Source organism: Thalassophryne amazonica, chromosome 15 (assembly GCF_902500255.1).
Source record: "Thalassophryne amazonica chromosome 15, fThaAma1.1, whole genome shotgun sequence".
Lineage (NCBI taxonomy): Eukaryota > Metazoa > Chordata > Actinopteri > Batrachoidiformes > Batrachoididae > Thalassophryne > Thalassophryne amazonica.
The window spans coordinates 66,610,800-66,631,381 of record NC_047117.1 but is presented as its reverse complement, the minus strand read 5'-3'; the positions used below and the strand labels follow the sequence as shown (position 1 = coordinate 66,631,381).

The following is a 20,582-nucleotide window of genomic DNA, read 5'->3' as shown; positions in this document are numbered from 1 at the left end:
TTACTGCATATTGGACCAGGATGTCCACTGTCACAAACTATTACTCCCGCTGCTCTGACTGTTCATTGTTCAAACATGTTCAAAAATGTCCTGATCGCTCACAGTGTTCTATAATGCTACTTTTACCACTACTTATACCCAACGTCAGATTGAGATTAGGTACCCAGTTACTTTTTGTGCCAATAACGTAAGATAGTCAGACATCACAAATTGGTGATGGGAGTCTGCCCTTAATGACGTCTTTGCCGAGAAGGGAATTGTACTGAGGATGGTCTGGTAACAACCCCGTCTGTAACCGCCGCACTATCAAGCCCTCTGTGGTCTTGGTTGCCCAGAGGACCCTGTGTCTTCATGAATCCCTATTTAAATGGTTTATTCCCAGTTGGTCTACTCCCATTTCGTGTACTTTAAAATTCCCAGTTCGTCTACAGCTAGGTTCCCGGTTGGGCTGCTCCCATTTCGTCTACTCCCATTTTGTTTTGGATTTTTATGCAAATGAAACTTAAAATTCAACTTTTAGTTGATATTTTTTATTTTTTGCATGAAATTAAGGAAATTAACTTCTACATTATAAAAGAGTAATATTAATGACTTATTTTTGTCTTTAAATACAGCAGCTGATACAAAAACAAAAGAAACTCCAGGCTAACCCTAACCCTAAATAAAAATACTGAAAACATTTTTTGAAAATTGGGGGTATTTTTGGTTTATCTAATCATTACAACCTCTTGTAATTCAAAATCTTGTAAACAATTAAGAAAAAATCAGGAAAATACAAGAGTAGACAAAATGGAAGTAGAGGAACTGAAATTAGACCAAATGGGAGTAGACCAACCAGGAAGTTACCATTTAACAAAAGTCCCTCTTCAAATGTGCTGCCTGGGCAAGCCCAGACACGCCCCACTGTTCCAATAAATTGTGTTAAAAGATACCACAATGGCCCAAAATAGGAGCTTCACTGGTCCTCACTGAACCCAAATTACAAAGCTGTATTTGCAGCACTTTTTAAGGAGTTAGAAATTGTGTGGAGCCACTGATTCCATTGTGCCTAGATGTGTGCTAATCATAGAGAAAACCATTTTTAATTGAGTGGTTTCCATCATGCAACATTACACACACAACCTAAAAGTCATTTGAAAGACTTACTGTGGATGAAGAAGAATCCTAAATGAAAAACCAAGGATGAAGAAAGTTAAAAACAGCAATAAAAATGTGCAGTTAAAAAAATTGAGTTAAGAATCGAGAGAAATGCAAAGGCAGATGGTAAGCATGTTCAAGAGCATAACTAATCAAGTGCATGACACACAGCCCAAAGGAATACTCATCAATTTCTTTGCTGCGTGTCTCTTATTCTCCCTTTTCTCTTTTTCATGCTGCTTTCTCCTCTCTGTCCTTTTCTCCTCTCGCTTATTCTCATCTTCTGAGCACTGTAACAAGGCACATTGTTAAGCCCCTTCCATCCCTCCACTCTAAGCTAATGCATTTCCTTTAAATATTTCAATGTGCCTCTCCTCTGTTCTGCACGGCTGAGTACAAGCTGCTGCTACCGATAAAATCCTGTCAGGGGTTTCATGTCTCATAGTGTTCCAAACAACTGCTGTGAGACTTCTTGCATGGCAAAAAAAGGGGAGAGAGAAAGGAGGATGTGGAAGGCCTGAAAGACAGAGACAGACATGCTAAAACATGATAGAAGCTTTGCATGCTCTTATAAATGCATCACATACATGCATGTTCTGTGACTGTGCATAAGTGTCAGTGATGTGCTGCAGAGATGCTGGCTGAGTTCGTGCAGCAAACTCCAGCACGTAAACCCGATCCATTCCACGCACAAAAACAACACTGAAGAAATCCACTTCTCTACTTACTGTACAAGCTGCCTTTTCCCCCGTGCATCTTTCTGTGTGCAAAATGGTCTTAAGTACACATCCAGTGTGATGATTTTATGGTTTAGTAGTTTTGCGTCTTCATTATGACCTATGCCCATCCTCTACAGCGCTTTTCATTCTTGCTGTTACATGACAGCCTTTGTCATGGAGCTGGAACAAGAGGAAATTAAAAATCTTTGTCACCATCACATTTCTCTGTGGGCGGGTTGATGTCAATAATGTGTTGCACTGTGGCCTGACATGCACACCCACAGAAATACATACTCAAGATTAAAAACATATACACTCTGTGCTATGGGTGATAGTCGCTCAAAGTAATGATTAGGGCTGCGATGTTTGTCTTCATTGTTCATTAATCTTTCTGCTGTTTTAGGTAATCAGTCACATAATCAGCCAGTCACAATTGTTCTAAACCTAGTGGTGCAGCCGATAACAGAATTTTTCAGGGTACACACATGCTTGTTTACTTTCTGGCGCACATGCACAGGTGTGTGTGTTTACTTCCTGTTGTACATGTGCACAAAGCAGTACAAGGTGGCCACCTATTTTGTAGTCCAGTCGCTTCAGATGTAAACTTTTGTGTAACACAGCAACGCAAAGCACCGACAGAGTAAATGGACGCTTGCTGTGAGTGTATATTGAAGTTCAGGGATGCACACACTGAGGAATGATCACGAAAAATACAAATAAAACCCTACAGGAAAGATTATGTGTTGAAGTGATAGCAACTTTGACAACACCATACAAGGATAATGCCGAGTATGACCCTAGCAATATGGACCTGCGTGTGAGTCACCCTATCAGTTTGTATCCTTGGAAAATACACTTTTTTTTTACATCATCACAGTGCATCTAGCTGTAAATGGGTACCAATGTTGGCTGGAGAAGTAACGTGTAGTAGACTGGCAGCTAGCAGTATCCAGGGATAAGCGTCAGCACCAGTGAGCCTCATACCACCTATAGGACTTATAAATATAGAACAAGTACATGAGTGGTTTCACCCCTGCCACATTTCTCCATGTAATGTGGAGTTGCGTCAGGAAGGGCATCCGGCGTAAAACCTATGCCAATTCAACATGCAGATCCACCTTGGATTTGCTGTGGCGACCCCAAGTGCAAACAAGGGGGCAGCCGAAGGGACGTACCTTTTTACATGGGTCATTTTCAAGCTGGGTCCTTTTTTGCTGGGAGGTGGTACACTATGCCATTAAGGATATCAAACAAGAGTTTAATTACAAATACATATTTCATTACATACATTAAGACTGTGTGACCGGGTGTTTGAGATATGGCATAACGTCCACATAAGTACACGCGTATAGAAATATGGAATATAGTGTCCTCAGTTGGAAGATGTATTGCATTGAGTTAATCCATGCCTTTGGGAAGTCAAGATTTGTGTTTAAAATACAATGTAATTTTATGTAAAATACAGTAAATGACAAACAACAAATTGAAGTGCTAATAGAATTTAGTTGCTGTATTGTCTGGACTATAAGTTTTGTTTGGCTGGTCATGTGACATTTCAAAGTGACTTGCATGTCAAAAATATACTACATTATCATCTATAGCCACAAGATGGCAGCATCTTCACATGACAACTGAAGCTTCCTGAAGTTTAGTTGAGGCAACTGGAATTCTTGTTTATCTGGGAGCTAAACAGGAAGCTAAACAAGAAGTCCAATTGCTTGATCTTCTGATCTTCACCTGGATGACTGAGAACCTACACAGAGTTATGTGACAGTTGAACACGGATCCTATACCCTGATGTGAATGAGGAGGAGGGGCTGGATCTTAGAGAATGAGCCCCTACTTGGTACTTGACTTGTTTCCATTCTGTGTAAAGCCACAGTGAAGGAGGACTAAGGTTACAGCTAAGGTAAGGCTAACTGTATAATTGGTCATTTTAAAATTTCTAGTGAAATTTAGTGATGTAAACCATTGCACTTTTAGCTCCATATTGAAGTGGTCCTTGCATCCAGGTGTTTGTAGTGACGTTTTCATCTGTTCAGTGGAGACAAGAAGCAGTTTGCTCTGAGTTCTTTTCGCCTTGTCCAAAAACTTTAATTAGCCCATTAGCTTCTGCTTGCTAATGCAGGGTTTGCATTATCTACTACTTTAAGCAACAGGTTTGTCATTGTGTTCAACAGCAGCTTGTATTCAAGGTTCTTGAAATGGAGCAGTATTTCCACCTGGTGGACACTTAACCATTAATGCAGGTACAACAGAATTTCACCAAGAGCTCCCTTAAATAAATGAGTGAAAGATGACCCCAAAACATCTAACAAAATACAACCTAGGTTGCAATTAGGAGCAATTCTCCTTTATCAGTGTGCAGTTACATCTCCATGTCCAGGTCATTGTCAAAGAGAAGAATACAAATATTTTGCTGGTAGGCTTTTTTGTTGCATGAATGTTAACACCATGTTTCAACAAGAATTGTGACTTAAATGGGCTTGTTTATTCCACTTCATGAGGCATTTTTTGACAAAATGACTCAGTCGCTGTTGCGAGTTACAGTCTGAAAAATTCACGAATTGACTAATCTTTTAATTTTCTCCTTATTGATTCTGCTTTAATAACTGCACACGTGTACAAACAATGACATTCACAGTATGTGAATGTGTCTGTTGTCACTGTAGTCTGTCCCAGCTGTTATGTCCCTGGTCTTGATGCAGGGTAAAATATTGTGAAGATAAATGACCTGCTTTTTATTCTCTTATATGTTGTAGTTGTCGAACCAGTAACCGAAAAAGCCTCATTCTGACCAGTACGTCACCCACTCTGCCAAGACCTCACTCACCGCTACCTGGACACATCGGTAAGTCCAGAATACACTGAGATCAACACAAGGCTTAGAGGGATTTTGTACAGAATCTGCTGCTCAGTTGTGGGTTTTTTACATTTTCCTTCACTTTTTGTCATTTGCAGCTATTCTCAGAAACAATAGATACAGGATGTCAAAGTTTGTCCTAAATTATAAGGTTTATCGCGTCCTCTTACAATGACTTGTTGGGACGCTTGAACAAAAAGCCAGATTGAAAATATCTTTGATTATAGCAATACATTTAATCATATATTACTGCTCATCAGTGAAATTCTGATACTATTGCTGTATTCATTAGAACTGGGGTATACGAGGTCTGTTAGAAAAGTAACGGACCTTTTTATTTTATGCAAAAAATATATGGATTTGATTCATTTGTTGTATTCATTAGAGCTTGGGTATACGAGGTCTGTTAGAAAAGTAACGGACCTTTTTATTTTATGCAAAAAATATATGGATTTGATTCATGTTTTTTATGTCAGCCAAGCTTGAACCTTCGTGCGCATGCGTGAGTTTTTTCACGCCTGTCAGTTGCGTCAGTTGGCTTTCAGTGAAAATTATTTGGGCTTCCCCTAGATTAAGGAGTGTTACTACCGCTTTAAGGGTGGCCCACAATGGCGCACGGCGCGCCGCGCTCCGAGCCACAATCGACAGGCAGAAACGACCATTTCATTTCTAAACGGATGGCTGTATGGCTCCGGGACCATCGTGTGCAATTTCTCTGGTTATCACAAGAGCTGGACATCAACCATTTTCCGGCAGATTTCACTTTTAACAAGAGATTTTGTCGTGGAAAGCCGCACGGAGGCTTCGCGCGTCACAACGGATTCGCTGATGGAGCGAGACAAAGAACACCTCCGTTTTGGAGTGTCAGAGGACAAGTTGGGACATGCCTATCTTGGCTTTCAGTGGCTTACCAGTCGAGGGAGTATAAGAGAAATTGTGGAGAGCTGGGCATGTCCCAACTTGTCCTTTGACACTCCAAAATGGAGGTGTTCTTTGTCTCGCTCCATCAGCGAATCCGCCGTGACGCGCGAAGCCTCCGCGCGGCTTTCCATGACAAAATCTCTTGTTAAAAGTGAAATCTGCCAGAAAATGGTTGATGTCCAGCTCTTGTGATAACCAGAGAAATTGCACACAATTGTCCCGGAGCCATACAGCCATCCGTTTAGAAATGAAATGGTCATTTCTGCCTGTCGATCGCGGCTCACAGCGCGCCGTGCGCCATTGTGGGCCGTCCTTAAAGCGGTAGTAACACTCCTTAATCTCTGTGAAGCCCAAAAAATTTTCACCGAAAGCCAAATTAATTTTCCGAATGGTTTCCAGCTGCCTGTCTCTAACAGTTTCTGAAAAAATTCTGATGGAAAAAAGCCCAAATCATTCCGCCATTTCCTCGCAATGAAAAAACGACGGGAGGGGTGGACCAGTGCTCACTCAAAGCCTGCCCACAGGTGAATGACGCAACCGATAGGCGTGAAAAAACTCACGCATGGGCACAAAGGTTCAAGCTTGGCTGACGTAAAAACATATGAATCAAATCCATATATTTTTTGCATAAAATAAAAAGGTCCATTACTTTTCTAACAGACCTCGTATATAAATACAGTGCATCTGGAAAATATTCACAGCGCTTCACTTTTTCCACATTTTGTTATGTTACAGCCTTATTCCAAAATGGAGTAAATTCATTTTTTCCTTCAAAATTCTACTCACAATACCCCGTAATAGCAACATGATTTATTTATTTTTTTTTGCAAATTTATTAAAAATAAAAAAAAATAAGAAATCACATGTACGTAAGTATTCACACCTTTTGCTCAACACTCTGTTGATGTACCTTTGGCAGCAATTACAGCCTCAAGTCATCTTGAATATGATGCCACAAGCTTGGTGCACCTCTCTTTAGGCAGTTTTGTCCATTCCTCTTTGCAGCACCTCTCAAGCTCCATCAGGGTGGATGGGGAGTATTGGTGCACAGCCATTTTGAGATCTCCAGAGATGTTCAGTCGGATTCAGGTCTGGGCTCTGGCTGGACCATTCACAGTCATCCTGAAGCCACTCCTTTGATATCTTGGCTGTGTGCTCAGGGTCATTGTCCTGCTGAAAGATGAACTGTCACGCCAGTTTGAGGTCAAGAGCGCTCTGGAGTAGGTTTTCATCCAGAATGTCTCTGTACATTGCTGCATTCATCTTTCCTTCAATCCTGACTAGTCTCCCAGTTCCTGCCACTGAAAAACATCCCCACACCATGATGCTGCCACCACCATGCTTCACTGTAGGGATGGTGCCTGGTTTCCTCCAAACATGACACCTGGCAGCCACACCAAAGAGTTCAATCTTTGTCTCATCAGCCCAGAGAATTTTGTTTCTCATGGTCTGAGTCCTTCAGGTGACTTGTGGCAAACTCCAAGCGGGCCGCCATGTGCCTTTTACTAAGGAGTGGATTCCGTCTGACCACTCTACCATACAGGCCTGATTGGTAGATTGCTGCAGAGATGGTTGTCCTTCTGGAAGCTTCTCCTCTCTCCACAGAGGAATGATGGTGCTCTGATAGAGTGACCATTGGGTTCTTAGTCACCTCCCTGACTAAGGCCCTTCTCTCTTGATCAATCAGTTTAGACGGGTGGCCAGCTCTAGGAAGAGTCCTGCTGGATCTGAACGTCTTCCATTTATGAATGATGGAGGCCACTGTGCTCACTGGGACCTTCAAAGCAGCAAATCATGTCCAATCAACTGAATTTACCCCAGGTGGACTCCAGTTGATCTGTAGAAACATCTCAAGGATGATCAGTGGAAACAGGATGCACCTGAGCTCAGTTTTGAGTTTTGTGGCAAAGGCTGTGAATACTGTGAATACATGTGATTTGTGACTTTTTTATTTTTAATAAATTTGCTAAAATCCCCAAAACATTTTTTACATTGTCATTTGGGGGTATTGTGTGTGGAATTTTGAGGGAAAAAATAATTTCATGCATTTTGGAATAAGGCTGTAACATAAACAAAAATGTGGAAAAAGTGAAGTGATGTTAATACTTTCCAGATGCACGGCATAATGAAGTTAGCTGCTGGAAAGTGTTTCTTCAAATAGACAGAGGTAAAGGTTTTTGGGAAATTAATGAATTTCCAGATTTGGAATGTACTGCTATCAGTCATTGTGCCACAGCCAATGACAGGCTATATTACAGCTGTTTGTTTTCATCATTGGACACATTTCTTAGAAACCTTCCACTCTTTTCTCCAAGCTTTGAACACAAAACCCAATTTTCAAACTACATTCATACAGTATGACCTCTGACTCTCCTTACAAAGTCTTTCATTCAGCCTAAAGCAGTTTTAGCTTTGCTCAAAATCAAACAGTAGGCCTCACAATACAACATTTTTTGTTTGAATCTTAAATTTCTGGTGTTTTCTGTCAGGTGATGGCCTCATGCTAGTGTACTACGTCAGATTTAGCAAACACTCAGCTTGACAAGTAACTGCCTAACTGACCTGTATGTAAATCAGCATGTAGTAATAAAGACATCCAGCTGTTTCCTTGGGTCACTGGTTAGCAAGTCTCACAACCATACAGTAAACCTGGGTGGATTCAGTGCTTGCATACAACACTGAAAAAAACTGAAGGACATATCCCAAATTAAAATAAAACCATATTACTGTGCACTGTAAATGTAACTGCAAAATCATAGTCAACAAGTGTTTCCTTCAGCCTCATCATCACATCTTTGTGCAGAGTCAGGACAGAGGCGTCGTCTACTGTATCTCACAGGCAACACACTCCCTTGCCAGGCAACAAGGAAAAACCCAAGAGTCCAAACCTGTGTCACCACAGGCCAACTCCATGGCCGGCAGGAGGTTTTCCACAGTATAGAGTTCACACTCAGATACCTTCCACCAGCATGCAAAACTCTTCTTTAGGTGCGGTTGAAGGGCAACATTTATAAATCAGTGCTTGGCCTTGAACCATATTGGTGTCAGTGCGCTGGGGTGAAAACTGATGTTGCCCTAAACTACGACATAGAAAGAATGCTCCATCTCCTCATGATTTTGGTGCTCACACATATCAAGATATTCTGAAGACCACATAAAAATGTAAGATGTTGAGTGTTATGTGGCCCCAAGATGTCGTTAAGTGTCACATTACCACCACACATACCAGCAACATTGACAACGGCCTATTGGCTAATTATATTCAGACTTAAGGTGCCCTGACACTTGCACGAATTTGATTTGCACACTTGCACGCACATTGTCGTGACGATCCCACCCGCTATGTTCCCCGCTGGACGCAGTGCTTTGTTTCACTGGCTGACACACACAACGCGCTGGACGCTACGTATATAAAATAATTATTTTGTAGCGGATTAACCATTTTCTGTCCGAGTTGGCTGTTGAAGAGGTCGAAAAAGCATTTGGAGAGGTCTTAAAAGGTTGTCATGTTTATATTGTAATGGCTTGGTAAAACAGTTGCATGTCTTTCTTTCTTGTGTGCAGCTATAAAAATACGTTTGTGATAGATTTAACATCTCGTTATAATCATTCTGACGAGCTGCGCTCTGATGTGGTGCGCTGACGCAACCACTCACACTGTTCCCTTCTTTACTCGACTTGACGAGCTGCATGTAGTGCTGGCCAGAAGGTCACGCAACATTTACTACCACTTCACGTTTGTTGCATGACATTTTGTGAAAGATTTTTTGAACATTTCAAAATTGTCTTTGCGCAGTTGCACAAACCGATGCCCCTCTCACGTTCAGTCTACACCCGTTAACGACGAGTTTACTCTCCTGCACAACACAGTGTGTGCAAGTGCATGCATCAAAATCGTGCAAGTGTCAGGGGGCCTTTACTCTTCTTCGTCATATTTGAACTCGGCTTCATTCCCATAAATGTACTTATAGGGTCTTTCCTCAAATATATGTAAAATTCAATTAACTTTAAGTGCTATAGAAAGATATTGTGATTCCCAAAGTGTGGGCCATGAAGATACTGCATGTGGTTTGACGTCGTATAAAGTCCCCCTGGATAGAATACCAGTCCATCATATGTTACTTCTTTAGCCAAGGCTGGTACCCAGGTAATGTGAATGGCAATCAAAGCCACATCTACATATTGCTCGCCACATCTGACCCCACTCAGTTATCAATACAGAAAAACTGCAAAGAAAAGACAAACTGTGTTTAGTGCTAACATATGCAATCATATGTTAGCAGACTGGGTTTTCATATGCCATTACATGTTTTAGGTATATAGAGTACAGCCTTTATTGTCATTGTACATATATACATACAATGAAATTTGTCTTCTACATTTAACCCATCCTAATTACAGTTAGACACAATGTAACCACTAGGAGCAGTGAGTAGCCACAGCCCGGTGCCCAGGGACCAACTCTAGATGTAGAGACGCTGCCTTGGTCAGGGGCAGGGAAAGGAGCAGACCCTAAATAAGCATGTTTTTGATTGTGGGAGGAAACCAGAGTGCCCAAACTCCATCCTGAAAGGCCGGGAAGTGATCCCACGACCTTCTTGCTGTGAGGCATCAGTGCTAACCACTACGCCACTGTGCCACTAACCACCGTGCTTGCAATGCTGTGTTAGTGAAACCATTTTTGGTATAAATAGCAAGAATGTTCCACATCTGAAAATGTGGTAATTCCCATAAAACTTTCATCTTTGTCCATTTGTGGAAACTGCTACTGCATTTGGTGTTTTTTCATTTCCCATGATGCAACTTATCAGTACTCAGTAGTGCACTTGTGCAATATTATTAAAAGAGTTCTGGTTTGTGTTTCTCTCTGTATGGATTCACATTTTCAACATTAATATTTTAGATCTTTCAGGAATAAGACTGTCCTTAGATCGTCAAAGCTTTGGGGGACTGTCAGCAAGACAACCTGAAAACTTTCAATAACTTTTGTTCAGTGTGTTTTGCCTGAATACTCAAAGAATATCTCTGAGTAAAGAGACATAGAGATATGCTACATTATAGGCTGTGGCATGAGTCTTAATGTGCAGTTGATTATTTTATCCATTAACTTGCATTCTTTTCTTTTTGTCTGTCCATGTGTTTTTTTATTAGGAAGCAGTCCTTTGGACAGCCCACGTAACTTTTCACCTAGTGGACCCGCCCACTTTTCCTTCGCCTCCTCTAGAAGGTTAGCATCCTTCCCTTATTCACACTATGCATGTACAATTACCGTTAGAGTGTAAAGTATTTGAGTGAATTTGTCAAAAAGGTTATTTTTACATGCACGGTGAAAATTCTCAGGCAGCTGGGGGGTGCACCCACAAAGACACACACTTGTACAATGAAAGTACATGCTATACATACGTCAGTTGTCTTGTATGCCAGAGGCATGATGACTGGACACTAAGATGATAGGATTTTGCCCAGGCACGTATCCTCATTACTCACAAGTGTCAGAAGCAGGGATGACCAGCAAAGGCCTGATGGATCGATGGAAATGAAATGAGAAAAGTACAACTGGATGGGTTGGAAGGAAGTGGCAGGATCGGCTCAGGATAAATGATGTCCAAAATGGCAAGAATTGAGACTAAACGCACAGAGACAGAGAGAAACTTTTTCATCCTTCTGATTCCACAGTTTTTTTTTTTTTGTAATTGCTACCCTCAGGGCTGATGGGCGGAGATGGTCTTTGGCTTCTCTGCCTTCCTCAGGATATGGCACCAATACACCCAGTTCCACGGTAAGGTTTTATTTCATGAGCTATACGAACACACCTTTTTTAAGTGTCTGTCACACTATGATGGATTGAGGAAACATATGAGTAGCGTATATAAAATTTTGATGTCCATTCATGTCTGTTTTTGTACTGTACAAGTCCCTTTGTCGTTTGTTGAATACGTTTTCTTGTCAGCTGAGGTCCGTCGAGGGCATCGGAAAGTTTGTGCTTGCTCAAAACATTTTCTTTTCATCTGATCCCAATCTAAGTCATTTAGTAAGTACTTGTGGATATAGTCCTGATCATAGGCCATATATATGCTAGACAGACCCTCCCTGATGTCACATATGAGTTTTCTGAAGAATAGTTTTGAGGTCAAATGGGGCGACTGCTAATGTCACCATCTTGGCAGTGCTAAACTCCGCTTAACTCCCAGCTAATGCATAAGTGGGTAATGTGGTGGACTGTGGGAAAAACAGTATTGACCAGGGTGGGATGAATGAAGCCAACCCCATCTCATAGTTACCAAGCAAGTAAAGCCAAGCTAAGGCTAACTGACTAACTTTGGTTTGAGTATTTGATTAATTCACATTTTTGTGGACGGGGAGAAGGGCCTTAGTCAGGGAGGTGACCAACAACCGAATGATTACCCTGTCAGAGCGCTAGCATTCCTCTGTAGAGAGAGAATAACCTTCCAAAAGGACAGCCACCTCTGCAGCAATCCACCAATCAGGCCTGTATGGTAGAGTGGCCAGATGGAAGCCACTCCTTAATAAAAGCCGCATGGCAGTCCGCCTGGAGTTTGGCAAAAGCGCCTGCAGGACTCTCAGACCATGAGAAACGAAATTCTTTGGTCTGTTGAGACAAAGATTGAACTCTTTGATGTGAATGCCAGGCATCGTGTTTGGAGGAAACCAGGCACCATTCCTACAGTGAAGTATGGTGGTGGCAGCATCATGCTGTGGGAACTGTGAGACTAGTCAGGATTGAGGGAAAGATGAATACTGCAATGTACAGAGACATCCTGGATGAAAACCTGCTCTTGGCCTCAAACTGGGGCAATGGTTCATCTTCCAGCAGGACAATGACCATAAGCATACAGCCAAGATATCAAAGGAGTGGCTTCAGAAAAACTCTGAATGTAATGGACTGGCCCAGCTACAGCCCAGACCTGAATATGATTGAATATCTCTGGAGAGATCTGAAAATGGTTGTGCATTGACACTCCAGGACCCAAGGCAGTTCCATGGTGTTGTGCTTAGCTCCTCGCTTAGCTTAGGTTCATGTGTTATAATACATCATGCGGACAAAGTGAGGACCTTGGAGGTAATTTTTGATCCTACGTCAGGGGTGGGCATCGAGGGCCGAGACACTGGAGGTTTTCCATGCAACCATTCACCTCAGCAGGTGGGTTGCTGATGAGCTTCTCCTCTGAACATCAACACCTGGTTGTCAGTGAAATCACCTGCTGAGACACCTGATCATTAATGAAATCACCTGCTGAGGTGACTGGTTGCACAGAAAACCTGCAGTGTCTCTGCCCTTTATGGCACGATTGCCCACCCCTGTCCTACGTTGTCCTTTGACCTCCATATTAAAGACATTACGAGGACTGCTTTCTTCTATCTGCGAAATATAGTGAAGTGTCATCCCATTCTATGTCTGATGCTGAGAATCTGATACCTGCTTTTATCTCTTCTAGATTGGACTGATGCCATGCTCTATTTTCTGGTTTACCGCAGTCCAGCATACGCCCCCACGACTGTGAAGTTTCCGTGTACACATGTGGCGTGCCCAGGGTTGGGTAGGATTACTTTGAATTGTAATCCAAAAGTAATCAGATTACAAGTAATCCAAATGTATGTACATACATACATACATGTAATCCACATGTATTCTTTCAAAGTAATCCTACCCAACCTTGGGCGTGCCAGAGTGTTGGCTCCCCCCCACAACACATGGCATGTGTGTGGTTGGCTCCCTGCAGACGAGACACCTATCATCTAATCCCAGAGTGACACGTTGGTCTGTGCGCTGAACGGACGGGGGCGTGGCTGGCTGCCAACAGCTGTTGAGACATCTTTGGTCCTGGACATCACAGCTGCAGAACACGTACCATGTTTTGATGGACACGCATGTGTGTGAGCTTGCTGTCCTCACGTGGAAATACATAAAAACATATTGCTTTTGCGACGGGCTGGAGAGCGCGCACATTGACAGGCTGTCCCAGCTGGAACAGACCTTCAGTTCATGTTTACATACAGCAGGCGATCTGAATGTCATGTCTGTCTGACAGGACACGCGTGTGCTGTGAGCGGCAAGCCGCAGGACTATATGACAAGCCAACAGTGCGACAAATACGTCACTTTCAGTCACGTATCAGCAGAAATACGCCGTAAAAAAATGCAGTTTCATCAGTTATCACTGCACTTTTTTCTCTTTTTTAAAAAATACATTTATGTCCTTGTTGATTTCAGGCTTTTTTCTGTTTTACATTTTTCAGGACAGCAATGATAGCGCAGTGGGAAAGTTTCTGGCTGAGCATTTGTACATTGCAGGTTCGAATCCCATGGGTGGCATGTTTTTTTTTTGTTTTGTTTTTTTTTTCACAGCAGCTGCACGATGTGGTTACATATACTCCAGCTGCTCGCATTGTGTTCCAGCTGTGATGGTTTTGTGCATGCTCGTGCACAACACCATCGCATGTACAAAACCGTCGCAGCGTGTTGGTTCACGCCTGCCCGTCAGCTTGGTGTTTTCGTGGTTCGCTCATACGAGGTGTTCTGCTGTGATTCGCCCTGATTTGTACTTATTTGTACTATGTGTGAAGGGGCCCTTACTTGTGTATTGCACTTTGAGGTGACATGATGCTGGATACAGTATTGTCCAAAATATAAGACAGTCCTGATTATAAGGCAACCCTATAGTTTTTAGATGTATTTACAAGGAGAAAAAAAAGTTGTATTCAGGCAAATACAATAAATGAATAACTATTCTGATACACTTTGAAAATGACCATTAAACAAAATAAAAGGAAACACTAAAGGAAAAGTATTAAACTTCACCTTATTGCTTTACTGCTTTACCTCAGGGCACTTTGAGGACTGTTCTTCTCTGGTGTACTTTGTCACGCTGATGCAGAATTGTTCATTTTCCACTTGCTGCCACACTCTGTTCTTAAAGGGGATGAAAAGTGAGACTGATTCATTTCATATTAGATCCAAAACAAGCCCATGACCATGTATGCAACAAAATAAAATCCATTGCACCTTGTGCCCCATTTAGTGCTCATATTACACACAGTGTAAATAGCTAAGTTTAGCTGGACATAAGCTAAGTAGAGCTAAAAAAAAAGAAGAAGAAGAAAAAGAAAAAAAAAATCATTTATGAAAATAAAAATATCCAATGGCATTTTTGTCAAAACTCTGTTGTCTTTAAGGAAGTTCTTTGTTGATTCAGTTGACTGAACTTGCTGGATTTAAATCATTTCAGCTCTTTCTGCAGCTTGCGAATAGCCAAGACCTGAATGGAGGTTATAATGGATTTTTATAGTAGAAATCGTTGTGTGGCCAAAGCCAACCTTGGCATCCCGTTGGGAAATGTGTTCATTAAGCCTCCCATTGATCCAGGCTGAGTTTTACCTCCTGTGCTGAAGAAAGGTCTTTTGTTTAAGACAGAATGGTGCTGCCATTAAGCCCCCCACCCCGAGGCAGCCCTCACTTACGGCGACAGTCAACTTTTTGTTGAAGTGACTGTTTCCTTCAGTTTATGCTCCCTCCTTCCACATATTTTCTTTATTCCTTCAGCTCTCTTTATGTGAGCACGTCGGTTTTCCACCCACTCGCACTGTCTGCCATCTCTTCTCAATTAAGGGCTTCAAGCTGTTTTCTGTTTTAGTTGTCTCGTCTCTTTCTGCTATCCATTTTTCTAAACAGTTGATGCTTTTTCACTTTCAGCGGTTCGGATTGACATTGTCGTCTTTTTTCCTCTTCGATGTCTCTTCTTGCTTTTTGCAGTCATCCAGTTCGTCTCAGGAGCGCCTGCACCAGCTCCCCTTTCAGCCGACAATGGACGAGCTGCACTTTCTGTCGAAGCACTTCGGCAGCACTGAGAGCATCACCGATGATGACGGGGGCCGGCGCTCGCCACACGTCCGCCCTCGCTCTCGCAGCCTCAGGTGAGAACACGGCGATGCCTGGGCAAAGAGAATCGGAAGTTCTTTCACCTCGCCTGCTTTAATGCGCCATGATTTTCACACGTTTTTTTCCCATCAAAATTACGTCACTGTAAAGTGCGCAGCAGTAGGCGCTAACTCCACTTGCTAACCAACGTTTTCTGTATTTTCAAATAAAACACTCAGCCTGTCGCCGTGTTTCTGGAGAGTGGTGCAAAATGGTTTTAGATTCATTAAGACATGAGAATTTTATGGTGAAGAAAAAAGGTTAACATATTTAAACCTGTCAGGAACTGACATAACAGAGTCCTTGAGTCTGTACAATATTGAAAAAGAACCTTAGTTCATGTAAAATAGCAATAAAAAGAGGTAGGTGTAGAATGATTCCAATTAAGGATCAAGGCAGAGCTGGAGCCTGTCCCAGCAGTCATATGGCAAGAAGCAAGTTACACAGTGGACAAGATGCCAGTCTATCATAGTGCCACATATAGACAGACAAACACATTCACTCACACCTACAGTCACTTTTAAAAGTTTCCAATTTACCTAACCTGCATGGCTTTGGAAGTAGGAGGAAGCTGGAGCACCCAGAGGAAACCCACATAAACACAGGGGAAGATGCAAAGTCCACACAGAAAGCCCAGGCGGGAAGCAATCCCACAACGTTCTTGCTGTGAGGCAACGGTGCTAACCACTAAGCCACCGTGCCGCCCTGTATTGTTATTGCGGGGCTAATTAAGTGTAAAAATGTAATATTGCAACTGTAAGATGCAGTTAGTCACTAGAAGCCTCACATAAACCCAGGAAACACAAATTATCAAACTAAGCAATAAATAATAAAAAGTGATGTGTTGTACACCTTGATATTAGTATAATTGGCACAGTTTTTGTTTTATATTTGCATCTACTAAGGAGATCATATGTGCTTTTTTATTTTGTGCATGCTATCTCAAAGACCTGTGAACATCTTTTCATGAAATTTGGTGGAGGATAGAACTTAGGCTGAAGCTTGATGTTCATTTGAGCCACCTGCAGTTCCACGATAATTTTTGTTTAATAATTCTATAATGTCTCCCTTTGGTTTTTCAGTGCTTTGGAGTGCAGTTGTTTGTCATCAGGTCGCCTTGTGTCTCATGTGTGTCTATTTTGTTATGGGCAGCACAGTGGCTTAGTGGTTAGTACTGTTGCCTCACAGCAAGAAGGTCATGGGTTCAATTCCCATTTGTGTCCTTGTGTCCTCCTGTGTGGAGTTTGCATGTTCTCCCTGTGTTTGCGTGGGTTTCTTCTGGGTGCTCCAGCTTCTTCCCACATTTAAAGACATGCAGGTTAGGTGAATTGGAAACTTTATAATTGTCCAGGTCTCTCTTGTAAAAGAGGCCTCGATCTCAATGGGACTAACCTGTATAAATAAATAAAATTATTATTGCATCCATTATGGATGTTCTGTCATTTATGTCTGTAGCATGGCCCAAGCAGAGGGTCACCCCTTTGAGTCTGGTAGGCTTGAGATTTCTTCCTCAGAGGGAGTTTTTCCTTACCACTACTGCTCTGGGTGTTAGTAAGGTTAAACCTTACTTGTGTGAAGCACCTTGAGGCAACTCTGTTGTGATTTGGCGCTATATAAATGAAATAAAAAAATGTTCTCATGGCCCAGTCATACAGCATAGGATGATTCCTGAACCAAGGGGGAAAAAGTAAAAAAAGCACAATTCATTGAGAAAAGGTGGACGAACGAGCTTTACGAATCAAGAGTGCAAAAGGGATGAAAGAGGAACAAAACAAAACCAAAGCTAACGGTGATCTCAACACTTTAAACGAAACGCGCCTCCACAAAAGCACTCAAAAAACGGCTTTTGTACTGTGTGAAAACATTCAGCTGGTTGAACGAAGTCAAACGATAGGCTAACGTTACGAAAAACTAAGCAAACGATAAACCATCAAGAACGACAGCCAAATGAAATGTGGACGAATTGAGGTTTTCGTTGCCCTTTGTTCAAATTTTTCAACAGTTTAAAAATCCTGATGATGTGACCGCTGAGTGAACGTTAAACGACGCCGACGAAAGTCCACATTTCTTGTTTCGCTAGGGTTTCATTACCCTTCATTAAGTGCCGTGTGACTGGGCCGTAACTCTTTACTGCTCTAGCTAGCTGCAAAGTTTGTTCCCATTATTGTCCAACCATATGTTGTTGCTTCACTTTATATAACTAGAAGCACTCAGAGAGTGCAAACCTCCGCCAAGGCCATGGGGTCACTGACGCCATAACATCTACACGCCGTGGAATCATTGAACCTAAAAAGGTCTAACAATGATGTTTGCTCAGTAGTAAAAAAAAGTTTCATCTGCTGTGACTGGATAGCATGTATCCTTAGCATTTGGCATCACAGTTTATTGCAACTTGCACCTTTCCCAGAAGCTGCTGTCATCTGAGCACTGATATTGATATTGCATGTGCTTATAGACAAAAACAAATAAGAGACAAAATTCAATTTATTATTCAACTAAACTGCAAATATATGAATTTTTTAACATTTATGAAACACTTCTCTAAACAAGGCCATAGGGTCACTGACCCTAAAGAGATTCCCTCCTTGGCACAGTGATCTATTTCTTTTTGTCTCTTTCTCTAAAATTGTATATAATAATCATTAGATTATTAATACGATATAAACGTATATAAACAAAAATAAATTTAAGAAATATTACAATTTGAAAACAAATGCACCCGAACGTGATGACAGCTGCAACTGCTTAATGCTAACTTTTAACATTGAAAATGCCATAGACATGCTATCGCGTTAGCATCGGGATCCGGATCGTGATCTGGCTCACCACTAAAATTTAATCACTTGTTCCTGTTGTCATTTCCAACCACTCCACAAAATTTCATCAAAATCCGTTCAAAACTTTTTGAGTTATCCTGCTGACAGACAGACAAACAAACAAACGCGACCGAAAACATAACCTCCTTGGTGGAGGTAATTATTGTGATCTTACTCATATTCACAACACATTTTTTGTGAAGCTGACCTGTAGCGTCTTTCTTTGTAAATCTCTTCTTTTTGCTAAAGTCTAATTTTGGATGGTGACAGCGCTTTGAATTTGTTTGCATCTTGGATACAGGCCTGTGATGTCCATGAGAGAAACTCAGTTTGCTGAATGTAGGATTGGTTGATTAGCATACCATCCAATTGTTCCTTTACCAAAGTGAAATAGACAATTTACTCTTTGTTTGTTTGTTTGTTTATTCTCTATATTGTGATTTTCTCACTTTCTCCGGTTTATTACACACCTGATCGCTGTACTTGTCTCTCTTTAGCCCGGGGCGCTCTCCATCCTGTTACGACAATGAAATAGTAATGATGAACCATGTCTACAAGGAGCGCTTCCCCAAGGTCAGCCTCACGCAAATACACACCAATGAATCGCACCTCCAATCAGTCACTAATTCACACATGGATGACATCAGTTCTTCAGCAGCCCTAAATTACATTTGTGTATTTATAGTTGCATATCCAACTCCACTTCTCTTAGACGCACTCACACCACTGCTCATGACAGTCCGGTCCTTAAGTATTTGAACAGTAAGTTGAAAAGAAACAACCAAGATGTGATTAAAATGTAGACTTTTAGCTTTAATTCATAGGGTTCAACAAAAATATTGCATGAACCATTTGTGAATTACAATCAGTGCAATCAGAGCTCATATGTAATTGGACAAACTAGATATAACCAAGTATTCTTCAGACAAGTCAGTGGATGGAGATGTGAACATTTCCAAGTCCCTGGATATATCTTGAATTTCATTTACATTCATCAGTAAGAAATGCAAACAGTATGGTACTCCATCGTAAACCCGTCTGGAGTAGGGGGCTCTCAAAAACTGAGGTGATTGTGCAAGAATGAAACTAGTGAGGGAAGCCACCAAAACACAGATGACAACTATGAAGGAGTTATTAGCTTCTGTGGCTGTACTTGGAGATACTGTGCATGGTTTGACTTTTGACTATTACACTACACAGTGTATATCAGAGATAAATCCCTACGTGATGTCACCTCTGGATTTTTTGAAGAGCAGTTTGATGCTCAGATGGAGAAGCTCTGTGTGTCACAATCTTGGCAGTGCCTGACTCCACCTAACTCCTGGCCAACTCATAAATGAGTGAAGAGTTAAACGATGCACCATACCATGGTGGGCCCTCAGCTGTGGAATGATTTGCCCCTTAACATCCGAACAGCCCCCACTGTAGTGTGTTTTAAGTCTCGTCTAAAGACCCATTTTTATGTTTTGGCTTTTAACACTGTGTGAGTGTGTGTGTGTGTGTGCGTGTGCGTGTGCGTGTGTGTGTGTGGTGTGTGTATGCGTGTGTGTGTGTGTGTGTGTGTGTGTGTGTGTGTGTGTGTGTGTGTGTGTGTGTGTGTGTGTTTTTGTTTTTTGTTTTTTGTTGTACAGCAGTTTGGAAACTATGTTTGTGAAATGTACTATATAAATAAAGGGTATGGTATGGTATAAGAGTTGGAGTGTGGGCAAGACTGGGGTGCCCTGGAGAGGCAGAATTAACCCTGAACACGCCCACATATGTTGAAGTTACCAAACTGGTCACTTTTTTCATAATGGGTGGTTTGGGTGACCAAAGCTGTCAATACTTTCTAATTTGTAGGAATGGTGTTAACATAGAAATTAAATAATAATAAAATTTCACTCAGTAGAAATACTGGAGCACATACTTCTTACATTGTCAGGTAGTGCAGTTAACCATGCAGAAGGTCATATTTTTTTCAGCTATTTGAAATAAAATCCCTTGATAGGACAAACATATTTAAGACTATAGTGGCTAGTGGCCACTACTCACAAGGATACTAGCTGTCACTCAAAGTGACCACACCCCTTTCCATTTATAACTTTATGGCTTAAAATAGCTTAAATGAATGACATGCAAACTAATGAGAGAGACCAAAACCATGTGTTTACACCAGGTTGTTAACATGTTTTTTTTTTTCTGCTGTAAAGT

At 41.6% G+C, this 20,582-nt stretch overlaps 1 protein-coding gene across 1 annotated transcript in view; it reads left to right on the top strand.

Moving 5' to 3' along the window:
• Positions 1–4,613: 4,613 nt before the first annotated feature.
• Positions 4,614–20,582, top strand: part of LOC117526998 (microtubule-associated serine/threonine-protein kinase 1-like) — a gene marked incomplete at its 5' end in the record, with an annotated part of 106,274 nt that continues 90,305 nt past the window's right edge. Inside the window, 5 exon segments of the mRNA XM_034189131.1 lie at positions 4,614–4,707; positions 10,792–10,867; positions 11,347–11,419; positions 15,412–15,572; positions 18,890–18,965. Of these exon segments, the coding sequence (XP_034045022.1) occupies positions 4,614–4,707; positions 10,792–10,867; positions 11,347–11,419; positions 15,412–15,572; positions 18,890–18,965 (480 nt within the window).